Source organism: Festucalex cinctus, chromosome 12, assembly GCF_051991245.1.
Source record: "Festucalex cinctus isolate MCC-2025b chromosome 12, RoL_Fcin_1.0, whole genome shotgun sequence".
In the NCBI taxonomy this organism is placed as follows: domain Eukaryota; kingdom Metazoa; phylum Chordata; class Actinopteri; order Syngnathiformes; family Syngnathidae; genus Festucalex; species Festucalex cinctus.
The window spans coordinates 23,574,184-23,586,554 of record NC_135422.1 but is presented as its reverse complement, the minus strand read 5'-3'; the positions used below and the strand labels follow the sequence as shown (position 1 = coordinate 23,586,554).

Genomic DNA, 12,371 nt, shown 5'->3' with positions numbered 1-12,371 from the left:
CCTGTTATGAAAGCCCCGCCCCCATTTTAAAATCACCGCGTGTCCTGTATGTATCATTCATAATTGCATGTCTAATGTTTCGAAAATCTGTGTCAGAATCGGGAAAGAATTTAACGACTTAGTCGCGGTTAAAGATGGCGGTTATTTTTGCAAGTCGTCAAGCAACTCAGGCTCTAACTAGTTGTAAATTATCTCTTATGTACCATGCCCTCGGCCCTACTAGTGCAATTTTGAGGTAATTCGTAAATAACAGCACATATCGATACAATGGAGACCGACAGACCCAATACTGTTAACTCATTCACTGCCAGTCATTATAGAAAATTTTTACATTTCCAATACTCACGTGATATTACATTCAATAATTATATATAAACCGAATCTACCAAATAACAGAATAGACTCCCTACTTTTTGTCCCGTCCCGTTCTTTTATAATTGACAGCAGAAAAATGTAGGTTTGCCAAAATACAGCCATTTCTCCCATGGACTCTGAAACTGTGTTTATTTCCTATAAAATGGGGCAATGATGTCATCTACCGGTGGTTGGGCATCAGTAAAGTTGTTTCCAAGTTTGATATTTACAGTGGAGCATGCTCAGATTCGCCCCCATTTAGCACCGCTCTAAAAAATACAATTGACAAGTATACTTGTCAAAGGCAGTGAATGAGTTAAATGTGCAGCGCTGTAATGTAGAAGGCGTAGATGAGCCGCAAATTTCCACCATGACAGAAAGTGGAAATAACACTGTTTCCGGGTGATACTTTCAAAATAAACATTTCCTTGTTTCCAGTCCAGTCACAAATTTTAAACAAACACCGAACAATACGAAATTAGCCGAAGCAGATACATTACCCATATGACAGAGTTATTAACTATACATACTGAACTGCAATCGTAGCAATCACAAGGACTACGATTGACAATACTCTCATTCTTGTAGGCAACATCCTGTGTAGTAAAAGAGACTGCGCATGCGTAGTGTTGCTCAAAATGTCTACCTACCTAGATGCTGAATGTTGTGTAGTATTTTACATGTAGAGTAATGACTTAAAACAAATCTTAGAAAGCGAATAAAGCGCAGTTTGTGTTAACCGGTGCCAATATGGCCTCTCAAAATTCAATAGGACCTGCTTTGCCCCCTAACTTTAAAAATGCTGACGATTCTGATGATGAACGTGAATGTGAGTATACAGGACATACAATGTTAAATCCCTGTCAGTTTCATCGTGGTTTTGTGATTCGTGTTAGTTGCCGGTCCCGCTTTGCCTCCTGGTTTTAAACGAGGAGAACTGTCCAGCTCGTCGGATGAAAGTGAAGAAGTGATCGTCAAAAGAGTCAAGACGGGACATGCGCCTGAAGACAAAAATGCAGAGTATGTAAATCGCATGAGATTACGGCATACATAAACGTAACAATGAAAATAAACAATACATAACATTTGTCGTTAAAAAGAGTGGAGAAGACAAAGGCCGAAGAAGATGACGGCTTCTTTGGACCAGCATTACCACCAGGTTTTGGCAAGAAACAGAGTTCACCAGAGAGGTGACCGACGAATGTCTTAAATGCACGAAAAGCAAACGAGTACAGTAACTAGTGATGACAGTTAACGTAGCAAAGAACTAGCCTGTGTGAAGTTAGATTAATTGTTTTTGGGGAAAGTTGTATCTTAACTTTTCTTTCAGGCCACCTGTGCTAGGACCTGCTTTGCCTCCTGGTTTCCGCAGTGCAGTGTTTAATGATGACAATGACTGTGATGAAGAGGGTTTTCCAGGACCTGCCTTACCCCCAGGCTACAAGGCTGACTCTTTCAGCAGCGAAGGGGAGGATGAGGTTATTATTGGACCCATGCCATCCAATGGTCCAGTTCAAAATACAGTGGCATTGGACATTGAACGCAGGGCACAAATAATGAAAGACAAGCTGACAAAAGTGGTGAGTCCAACATTTTCTTATAACTTTTATGTAACTACTTTTCAGTCTTTATTTTTTTCTTAAGTCTAGCAAAAGTCACAAAAGTTCTGTGAAAAATTGTCCGTGTTTAAAATACAGAAAGCACAGTGCAGCTTTACTCTCTACATTGGTGCAAATGTATATTTTTGCATTTCTAGGATACTCCTGTCGCGCCAAGCCGAGAGACTTGGATGACAGAGCTTCCACCAGAACTACAACACATTGGATTGGGGGCTCGCACTTTCAAGAAGAGGTCTGGTCCGGAGAAGGGTGACCGGTCCATTTGGACCGATACACCTGCAGACACAGAACGCAAGGCCAGGGTAGGAAAAGCCAACAAATTGCCATTCTTGACTTATTAGTATCACATGTATATATTTGCAGCATAATTTTAACACAGTAATGAGTTTCTTCTTGAACAATAGGAGCGCCTCGAGAAGAAGAAAAGGGGTGAGACTGAGAAAGACTCTGTGGCACAAATCTCTCAAAAGGATTTGGAAATGGCAGACAAGGTGTCCAAATATAATGTAAGTTGTACCAACAATCACTGTTCTTTGTATTTTATAATCTTGTACTTGACAAGGTATATGTTCATATTCATGCTAAATCTGTAACACTTTCTTCTTGATTTAAGAAAAATAAACGCTCAGAATCTCTGATGAGTTTGCATACAAAGAACATGAAAGAGAAAGCAAAGCAGGTGGGGGACAAGCCAGCGGAGAGAAGAGCATTTGACCGGGAAACTGACCTGCAGGTCAACCGCTTCGATGATGTGCAGAAAAAGCGTCTGCTGAAGAAATCTCAGGAACTGAACACACGCTTCTCCCACAGCAACGATAGGATGTTCCTGTAAGGACAATGTTTATATTGAAATTTTGTCTACACAATAATACATAATTATAAATGGACAATTATTTGGAAGATAAGCTCCGGGAGCAGGTGGAGTTTTCCAGGAAATTATACTATTAGTTTAATGTAGTTAATAGAAAATTATTTGACTGTAAATAATGTTTCGTCCAACTCTGATATTACTTAAAATGGAACCAATGTAGTTTAAAATTGTTCTGGTGTTATTAACCCCCCCCCCCCCCCCCCCAAAAAAAAAAAAAAATCAAAAATAAAATTATATATATATACATATATATATATATATATATATATGTGTGTATGTGTGTGTGTGTGTGTAAACTATTTTTTGCAGGTCCTTTTTATTTTTAGAAGAAAAGAGAAGTGGAAATTGGAGTAATGCTGCACATCAAATAATTTAGGAATAGGGTAAACATAAAGAAAGTGAACTTGTTTGAAGTGCGACTTAATCACAAAGTAGTCAAAACAAAATCAGCCACAGACATCTGAAATTATAGTTCTGGTATATATGACCATTGACCATCATAATAAAATTGCATTTTCTTGTCTGTTTATGTCATGTCTGCCGGGGGTGAGTGACAGATCTGTCGTCTTACCGTCTGATTTTTGCCATTTTAAGAAAATAAATGTTTGCCATTTAAAAAAATTAATAAGTGTTCCGTTTTATTGTATTAAATTATTTTTGGCATTCTTTTCTGTATTTGATTACATTGTCCCTGATGTGAAAAAGTTGTGTGTGAGTGCATGCACAATCAAAATGTTTTCACTGAAATTGGTGGCGTTTTTGTGTCAAAAAGTTACTTCGTTCACCAGGGCTAACCCTTCCACTCATCATGCTTATTTGACATCTATAAGTCTTCAATTCTATTTAATAAATGAAAATGCATTAAAACACACACACACACACACATATATATATATATATATATATATATATATATATATATATATATATATATTTAGAGAGAGAGAGAGAGAAATATAGATATTTACACTCACACTCCCCCACGCACACACACACCGTAAAATATTTTAGTTTTGGACCTTCTAAGGCACCGTAGTGCGTAGTATGCCTGTGCATGGTACTTTGAACAAATAGCTAGCTTGCTAAATCTAAAATAAAGCTAAACTACGATGTCAGAGAAAGCAGGAGAAGTTGATTTAACCGGCGCTAAACTAAATACGGGCGTCTGGCTTGTAAAGGTATGTGTATCGATGTAGGTTTTCGAAATAATGGCCAGCTTCTACAAATCCAAGGCTAAACTGGCTTTAGTGTCTTTAGTGTAGCTGCCGCAACGGTGGCTTAAACGAAACGAGTATACAATATTTCTATATAAAATTTAACCTCAGGCGAGGTCTTTGTAACACATCACAAGAACGACAATAATAATAAAAACTTACTAAACGTTTCTCCTTCATGTCGTTAGTCGTGGTTGTTCAGCATAACATTAAGATTAGTAGTTGTACCGTGTTTGTACCAATAGTTTTAGTTCCAAGACTTATAGTTGTATGTTTTTCGGTAATATCAATTGTTAAGCGGTTTATTGCCTATGTGTGGGGTATTCAGCTTCTCTTGAAATGCATCAAGTAAACAAATGCGTTCTGACTCTGAACGCAGGTGCCCAAGTACCTCTCTCATCAATGGGAAAAGGCCACAGGAAGAGGCGAAGTTGGAAAACTCAGAATCTCCAAGTATGTGTAATCATAACAGCAAGGAGAATAAAAGCTTGTGTTTTTAATTTGCTACTTCTGGTCATTTATGTTTGATATTTATGACATAATGAGATTAAGATCATTTCTACTGATTAAACTGTGTAAGGCTTCCTTTTATTTAATTTTACAAAGTTGCAATTTTTTATTCTGGTTTATTAACACAATCATTGTTTTCTTCTTTCAAGGAAAGGAAACCAAGGGAAACCAGAGGTAAGAACCATACTACTGTTTATCAATGACAACCATCTGCAACTGTTTTATTGGGTAGTTATCCTAGTGGAATATGTTGGCCTGGCCTTCATCTTAGTCATCACTCCCTGTACAGTCTAACTGTACTATGAATTGGGTGGGTTATAAATGAGCAATGCAAATTTTAACAGAAATGTAACTTACAGGTGTCTTTTACTTTAAATGAAGAGTTGACTGTGATTGAGGGTATAGAAGACAAGACAGTGTCTGCTCCGCGGGAACACCCATTGACAATGCAGACAGTGGGAGGTCAGACATTGGCAGTATTCACGGAGACGTCATCGGGTGAGCTTGTTTTCTTCTTCTTTGAGCTTGACTTCGGAATGCTGGTTGGTGTTTTCTCTGAATTGCTGAAAAATAATACTGGTTTGCTCTACAGTACAAAGGTAAGTTTCTCCACTTGGTGAAGGTGCCCGCGTTTGCTGGCTTTCCATGCAGTCTTGCCTACAAAGCTTGCTCTTATGTGACCTCTCGGTGGTTTCTCCCAAATTGTGTGATTTCCTTGGAGGAAATAAATGACAGGAAATTTGAAAACGAGAGTAACCATTTTGATGGTCTATATAAATTTATTTAGTTATGCTAGTTCTTGTCAGCCACTCATCATTGCAATAATTTGAATCAAGGCGTTCACGAGAGTGTAAATGTATTTTTAACAGCATATATGTCAAGCAATGTTTACTTTGAGCATTTACTTAAGGCAACCTTATTCATAAACTGATAATAATAAGCTTTCCTTTGGATTCAACCTATTTACTGATTGTTCTTTTGGAACCTACCTTATTGCTGAAAACCCATCCATGGGTTGTTTTTGTGCTCAGGCCAAAGTACTTGACCAATATAAAGTATTGCTTTGGCGCCATCTTGAGGCATCTTGGTGCCAAGGAACATTGAAATGAGTTAAAGAGCTGCATATGTATAGCAGGGCTGTCGAACAAATTTTTGTGGCGGGCCACATTGTAGTTTCCAGCTTCCCTCAGAAGACCGTTATGTTTTCTTGTTGCATGAAACCAGGGGCGTGGTGGTCATCGGGAATTTCCCGAACAGTCGGTTGCTTCTAGGTAGAAAATGTCATGCATCAAAACTACATCTTTAGTTAAATTGATTATTCAGTTCCATCCCTGAAATAAAATTATATATAAATATAATAAAATTAGTATTTGGTTATGTTTTTCAAAAAATTGCTTGGGCCATTATTTTAGGTGGGTGATTAATATTGACACCCTTGGATCCTCCCAAACCGTAAAATTGTGAAATTGTAAAATGTTTTAGAATGCCGTTTTATTGCGGTCAACCTATAAGTCACACCTGTGTAATAATTCTTGTCATGCCACACTAGTGAGGTGGATACATCTCAACAGATTTGTGGACAATATTTGAGAGAAATCCACCTTGTCACCAGTCTTTTGAGCTCATGAAAAATAGAAGCAAAAGCAGAAGTGTAGTGTTGATTTTTCTACTGTAAATCGGAGTGCACTCACAGGACACTTCATTAGGTACGGCCTTCAAAACAAGCTGTGTAAACAATTATTAGAAACCTTTAATATCCTGCAAGACAGCTCTACCACAGCAAATAATTAGATGTGGCAGTACAAATGTTGTGGCCAGTGATCTTGCCTAGTGTCACTTTTGTGTATTTGGGCTGCACCGTCTGTTGTAGGGTTTATGTACTTCTGCTTGTGAGAGCGTGCTTGCTTTGCTGGTGTTTGCGCGCTGGTGTGCTCAACACATTTCACTTAAATTCATTTTCCCCGCGACAAAGCGTGTACAACTAAACCCTGGGAGTGGCTCTGATTGTGCAATCCCTTCCTCCCTCTTATTTTCCATCCCGATATATACTTTTTTTTTTTTTTATGCCATCCCTCCCTCCCCCCTGTAGGCCAATCAGAAGAAAGATCTGATGGTGGCAGCTCAGGTTCGGGGGCAGGGGCTGGTCCAGGTGAGTTCACCATTTTGGGTGAATCACACACAAACAAACGAGTGATATTACTTTTCATCATAAAATGACAATATTTTTTGTTGCGATGAATGATATACCCCGGAAGATGCACACCCTAACTCGAAATAGATTTTCATGGCTTTGTGATCCAAACATTTATATGCAAAGGTCAAATACAAGGTGTCTTAAGTAGATTATTTATTAATATTGTATGTTACAAATTGAATGTTTGTGTAAAACAAAGGTATACACACAATACATGTCAAGTTGTGTAACAGGGATACTGGAAACAGGTTTTTCACATTTACAGTACTTGCAGTAAAATAAAAGTTAAAGGAATGCACCATGGGATTGTTGGTGACTAAAAGAACTACTGTACTTCTGTAATTGCTAGACGGTGAACACCAAGTGCTTGTTCAATAGCTCTATTTTTAATACAGTATTCAACAGATGGGATTAGTCTGTTGGTTTCTTATAAAGAAAATTAAGGAGGGAAAAAAAACTAAACTATGGACTAAGTTGTGATATGTATTTTTTACTCCCCTCCAGATAAAATTGCCTTGGAGGGAGTTGTGGTGCAGAGAGCAGATTGCAGGCCAGCAGTAAGTGAAGGCTATATGAAGCTCAAGAGGTGAGAGTGGCTTGTGTCCTATGTGAAACTCAATTTAGAACGTATATTACTCAATAAAAAAAAATGCCACATTTAAGAAATGTGCTATGATTAAGTGCTTATATTGTACTTTCAATACTGCTGCACTGAGAATTTTTATTACAAGTATTGCTTCTCTTGTTTGAATATTTTCCACTGGCTGCATGTCTTCAATTGTACCTTTGCACAAAAACCAAAACAAAATGTTCATGTTGATCTTGAAATAGGTTACAAATTGAAGAGTCCACCAAGCCGATCCGTCTGTCACAACAGTTGACTAAAGCAGTCACCAACAACTACAAACCTGTGGCTAACCACGCGTACAATGTAAGAACAGATCTCACGTTTGTCCGCTTTCATATTATCTCATGACGGCAATGCAAGACCTGTGAAATCATTCGCCCACCTTTTGTACAATGATGCTACAGCTCTTAAACAAGATCACTTTAAATGATACTGGTGCATCTTACCTTATGTAGCTTGTGGGTGTATATTTTCATACTGTATTACCTCCAACGTTACTAGCAATTTGGGCATATGCATGCATCGCAATTTTGACTTGGATAATAAATATTTATCTGCTTCATGTCTGTCAGATGGAGTATGAGAGGAAAAAGAAGGAGGAGGGCAAGAGAGCACGAGCGGACAAGCAGCAGGTGCTGGACATGTTATTTTCTGCTTTTGAGAAGCACCAATACTACAACATCAAAGACCTGGTGGATATTACCAAGCAGCCTGTGGTAAGACCGTGTTATTTAAATAATAGTATTAATTTTAGCTTCATTTATTTATATTTTGCCCACAGTAACAGATGAAAAACTGCTACTGTACACAAACTTGGCAACTTTATGGAAATTTACGTTTGATAAAGTGCAGTAGACAACATTTAACATTTCATTGCTTTTGTTTATTTAAACATACTTTGGTACACCTTGCAAACAGTTCCAGCTTTAATTGTACTCACTACAATGGTAACTGAACACAATTACTGCGTGACTAGTAGTATTTTCTAAAAATGACTCTTGTTCACAGATTTACCTGAAGGAAATCCTGCGTGACATTGGCATCTACAATGTGAAGGGGACACATAAGAACACTTGGGAGCTAAAGCCCGAATATCGACATTATCAAGGCGAGGAAAAATCAGACGAATAGGACAAATGGGCAACATTTGGTCCGATGGGGACTACCCCATCATCAAGTGTACCATGGAACCTCGGTTTCCAAACCCTTCAGGTTTGCGTGTGACAAACTATGGAAATGTTTGTAAATTTTGTGTTTTGGGGGGGGAGTTTTAATAGGCTTATGATGGACACGGTGACACACCGCTGCCCCTTAAGTTTTTTACTTTTTTTTTTTTTTTTAAGCTTAGCTGATTTTTTTAAAGTTTTAATTTTAAAACCAATTGCAATAAATATGATTTTATTTCAATTTATGTAGTAAGCATCTCATCCTTACTCTATGTGTGTGTTTTTTTTACCTTTACGTTGTTCCAATACTTGGTGCCCATTTGCCCTGTAACAACAAAATGTGTAATACTAATAAAAATGGCCCGAATATGCACAGTTGGACCAAATGAGCAAAGACTAACCCACCTTTTAAGCGCACAAGACTGCATAAAGGGGCATGAATTGAGGTTAGCGTGATGTTGCTAACTTCAGCTAGCCTAAGCACCCATCCCCTAGCCTTAACATATTCATACCAGCAATAGCGAGTCCACAGAAATGGTGGCAAGGAAAAAAAAAAAAGAAAAAAAAAAAGAAAAAAAAAAAGGATGCAAAGTTAATTTCATCACCAGATTATCACGTCAAATGATATGTTACTTTTATAAAGCAAGTGCAGGGAAATAAAGATTATATATTTATCTGAGAATAAAACATCTGAGTGCTCGTCCACGACTGGTGATTGCATACTTTTTGCTAGAGGTTGTATATGATGAATATACAAGGCCACCAAAAAGGCTTAATGTCAGACTGCTAGTTAACACGTTTAAAATTTTAATTAATAGCATGCTTCCCCGAGCAAATAGCCCTCTCATTTGGTCACTTCTTGGGTTGCGTGAACACTGGGGTTGCAAAATGAGCTTTCAGCTTCACTGCATCCAAGTCGGGGCAAGGTGGAAATTTTGATGGGTAGAGGGGTTGCCAGGCTGTCACAGGTGGTAACATCAACTTCGTCCTACCAGAAGACACATTCCTCCTGAAAGAAAGCATACAGAGTGAATAACCACTGATGTAATAAACCTCACAGCCAAAGATAAAACTGCTCAGTAGGAGCTTTAGAAACAAGATGAGCTTTTTTTTTGCCAGACGGTGCAAATATCTACAACTTATCTATGAGAAATCTTAAGCAGAGGGCTTTGTTCTTTTCTTTTTTTTTTAAATAGTTTGCCTTGGCCCAAGCACCACACTGAAATGCTTACAACCAGCATTTGAAAAGGTGCACAGACCCAACCCACAGATGTCCAATTTGTGATTCTGCCCCAACTGAAATGTTTGAACTGACTCTACAGATGCCAACTGAAATCAGTCTACACAAATTAATGACAAATGTGGGCAAAATACACAAATGACACCTCAGATATAACAAATGTTTGAAGAGACCAGAGAAAGAGAAGTATAACCTGAAGCTGTATTCCCCAATTCAAACTGTGCTGCCAAGTAAGAGTGTAGCAGTCAGAAAGCAAGAGGAAAGTTTAGTTTTGCATCTCTTTGCAAACCTAGAAGCCAATGCAACTTGCTTCAGGTCTATCAGTGGATGCATCACAAAGCGTGGCCCAATTTGGGAAGACAACCAGCACTGACCTGATGGGAATTGAAGTGGAACTGGTCGATCTGGCCCCATCGAGACTTGCACAACATTCTAAAACATATTTTCCCTCAGACCAACATGAAGACTCAGTGGCTGTTTGGTGACGTCAGCTTTCTCCACCATTGCCGCAATGTAGAATAGTTGATCCTGTTTCTCTTCCCTAACACTGGACAAAAAGACAACAGATGGGATGTAGGTATTTTGATCAAAGGAGTTGACATAATCAGAAATTTCATTTTTTCCCCGAAGAGCCCAGGCTGTCAACGATGCAGCTGAGATTCACACTTATCACAATGTTAAAGTAGAATCATACTGAGTTTAACAGTCAACGTCAACCCCTCTTATTCCTGGTGCAGAATTTGTGACTCATAACACTGTTTTTGTACTCCAACCAAAGCAATCAAAGTATTTGCAGCTATAATATGTCATCTTGGTGCCAAGGAACTAGTGGAAGTGAATCAAGGAGCATCTTGTGGTATCCTGTTTTGAGTTGATAGGTTTGTCAATTATTAATATTAAATAAATGAACAGATATTACAATCACTTACAGATTTTTTTGCAGCAGAGATCTGTTCGGAACACCCACGAATAGTAGGAGAACACTATCAGAATCATTCTGTTTCCAGTCTTCCTTTGACCCTGGGCAAAATAAAAATAATAAGACAATGTCAAAATTTCAGTCAGATAAGTTTGCCAAGCACATTTTTCCGGTATCAATGTTAATTTGTAGTCCCCTATTCAATCCGATACACCACAAGACAGGTGTGCAGAAAGCGCAGGGACAGTTATTGTTGCATCTAAAAAAAATTTAACCCAGAATGTCTCACAAAAAGAGAGCCCAGGCTGTCAAAGATGCAGCAAGAGTCAAAATGGCACTGAACTACATCAACGTTGTGTAATGTTCAGGGTTTTATAATGTACACTTGCATGCAAATTCAGCATATAAGAATTTATCAGTCATCAGAAATATCCACGTCCTCAAATTGCATATGCACAACTGTGGAGGCTGGGTTGGGGGAGGGTGCATAAAATAATTTAGTATATTCAAATAAATTGGCGTATTCCGTATTAAACTTGCTATCTAGTTTTGGCCATGATTACAAAATTGAATACAAGGCCAATAATTCATCGACTCCAAGACTCGGTTTATTTGCTCGTTTAAAGTTCCACGAATACACGTTATGAGAGGGAAAAACATTAAAACATCGACACTTATAGTTAAAACTTCGAGGATGTTCTCAAGCTACGAGTAGGTTAGCATTAGCCACACGAGCACATGTCAGCCAGCCACGAGGCCATTCCACAATCAGTTTAGCGGTGCTGCTCTCGAGTCATATCGAATTCGATTTGTCGACATTGTAACATTGAGGTACGTTTTCATTTTTAGTGACCAGTAAAATAAAATTGTATTGTGAGCCTTGTGAGGATACGCGCTTTACAGAATGGATGGAACAAACTAAGCAGGCTGGCTAACACACGGTGATGCTGAACTAAAATATCGTACAGACACTCAGTTTAATAAGACGCTTCTCTTAACAGTTTCTCGACAAAAGATAACATACTAACCATCAAGCAAGCGAGAAACCTGTGACGATGTACATGACTCCACGTGTCGCCCGTCACAACCAAGTCGGGCATTTGCGGAGCAAGAGAAAAGTACTTTTTCCGTCAAACCTCCTCTCCAACTGCTTTGCTTTACTGGCAAAACAATCGATGGCGCAGCGCATCTTCGACATTCTGGAAAGTGATGTTTTTTACGATTTCGCCGAAAAATATGCTGCCAACTCAGCATGCACTCGCCTTTTTCACTGCGATACAGTTGTCGTCTCCTCGACCACAAAATGGCAGCTTGTGACGTAACGTCGACTTCCTGTGGAAAACTTGAACCTAAAAACTCTGTTCCTAAATATTATACAGACTTTCAATTTTTATCATATGAGATGTGTCTGAAAATTTTCAGAGTCACAAAAGGTGTATTAATATTTCAACCCCAAAGAGGCGGGGTGGTCACTTTTTTTTAACAAGTTAAAAAAACAAAGTGGATTATTTTTTATTTTTTATTTTTTTTACAATTGCTGTGAACCCCCTCTGAGATCTCGCGCAAACTAACTTTGAACTTTGTTTAGCATGTAAGCAAAAGCAGTAATCATTGTAAATCAATGGGAGGCGGTAATGCGCTAATCCAGTTTGTATA

The 12,371-nt window shown here is 38.4% G+C and overlaps 2 protein-coding genes, 1 long non-coding RNA gene and 2 other non-coding genes across 7 annotated transcripts; 2 read left to right on the top strand and 3 right to left on the bottom strand.

Annotated features, from left to right (window-relative positions):
- Positions 1–973: 973 nt before the first annotated feature.
- Positions 974–3,367, top strand: LOC144032146 (GPALPP motifs-containing protein 1-like). Of its 2 annotated transcripts, XM_077539845.1 has the most exons (8): positions 974–1,183; positions 1,251–1,374; positions 1,455–1,544; positions 1,685–1,934; positions 2,111–2,275; positions 2,378–2,479; positions 2,587–2,801; positions 3,154–3,367. In XM_077539845.1, the coding sequence occupies exons 1-8, from the start codon at positions 1,105–1,107 to the stop codon at positions 3,218–3,220; spliced, it is 1,092 nt and encodes a 363-aa protein (XP_077395971.1). In that variant the 5' UTR covers positions 974–1,104; the 3' UTR covers positions 3,221–3,367. The 2 variants fall into 2 exon arrangements, with proteins under 2 accessions (XP_077395971.1, XP_077395972.1); XM_077539846.1 differs by having other exon boundaries at positions 2,587–3,367.
- A 479-nt stretch (positions 3,368–3,846) lies between these two features.
- On the top strand, positions 3,847–8,797 carry LOC144032152 (general transcription factor IIF subunit 2-like). Of its 2 annotated transcripts, XM_077539854.1 has the most exons (9): positions 3,847–4,022; positions 4,438–4,511; positions 4,718–4,742; positions 4,928–5,066; positions 6,658–6,717; positions 7,267–7,348; positions 7,594–7,693; positions 7,963–8,106; positions 8,399–8,797. In XM_077539854.1, exons 1-9 carry the CDS (start codon positions 3,954–3,956, stop codon positions 8,519–8,521), a joined length of 816 nt encoding a protein of 271 aa, XP_077395980.1. In that variant the 5' UTR covers positions 3,847–3,953; the 3' UTR covers positions 8,522–8,797. The 2 variants fall into 2 exon arrangements, with proteins under 2 accessions (XP_077395980.1, XP_077395981.1); XM_077539855.1 differs by lacking the exon at positions 6,658–6,717.
- LOC144032153 (uncharacterized) lies at positions 8,252–12,032 on the bottom strand. The gene is made up of 4 exons (XR_013287695.1): positions 11,744–12,032; positions 10,726–10,816; positions 10,171–10,343; positions 8,252–9,565 (listed from the first exon to the last, which is right to left on the bottom strand). It is a non-coding gene; the product is annotated as an uncharacterized LOC144032153 (long non-coding RNA).
- Positions 9,994–10,129, bottom strand: LOC144032313 (small nucleolar RNA SNORA31). The gene has a single exon (XR_013287777.1). It is a non-coding gene; the product is annotated as a small nucleolar RNA SNORA31 (small nucleolar RNA).
- LOC144032307 (small nucleolar RNA SNORA31) lies at positions 10,900–11,035 on the bottom strand. The gene has a single exon (XR_013287771.1). It is a non-coding gene; the product is annotated as a small nucleolar RNA SNORA31 (small nucleolar RNA).
- Positions 12,033–12,371: the final 339 nt, after the last annotated feature.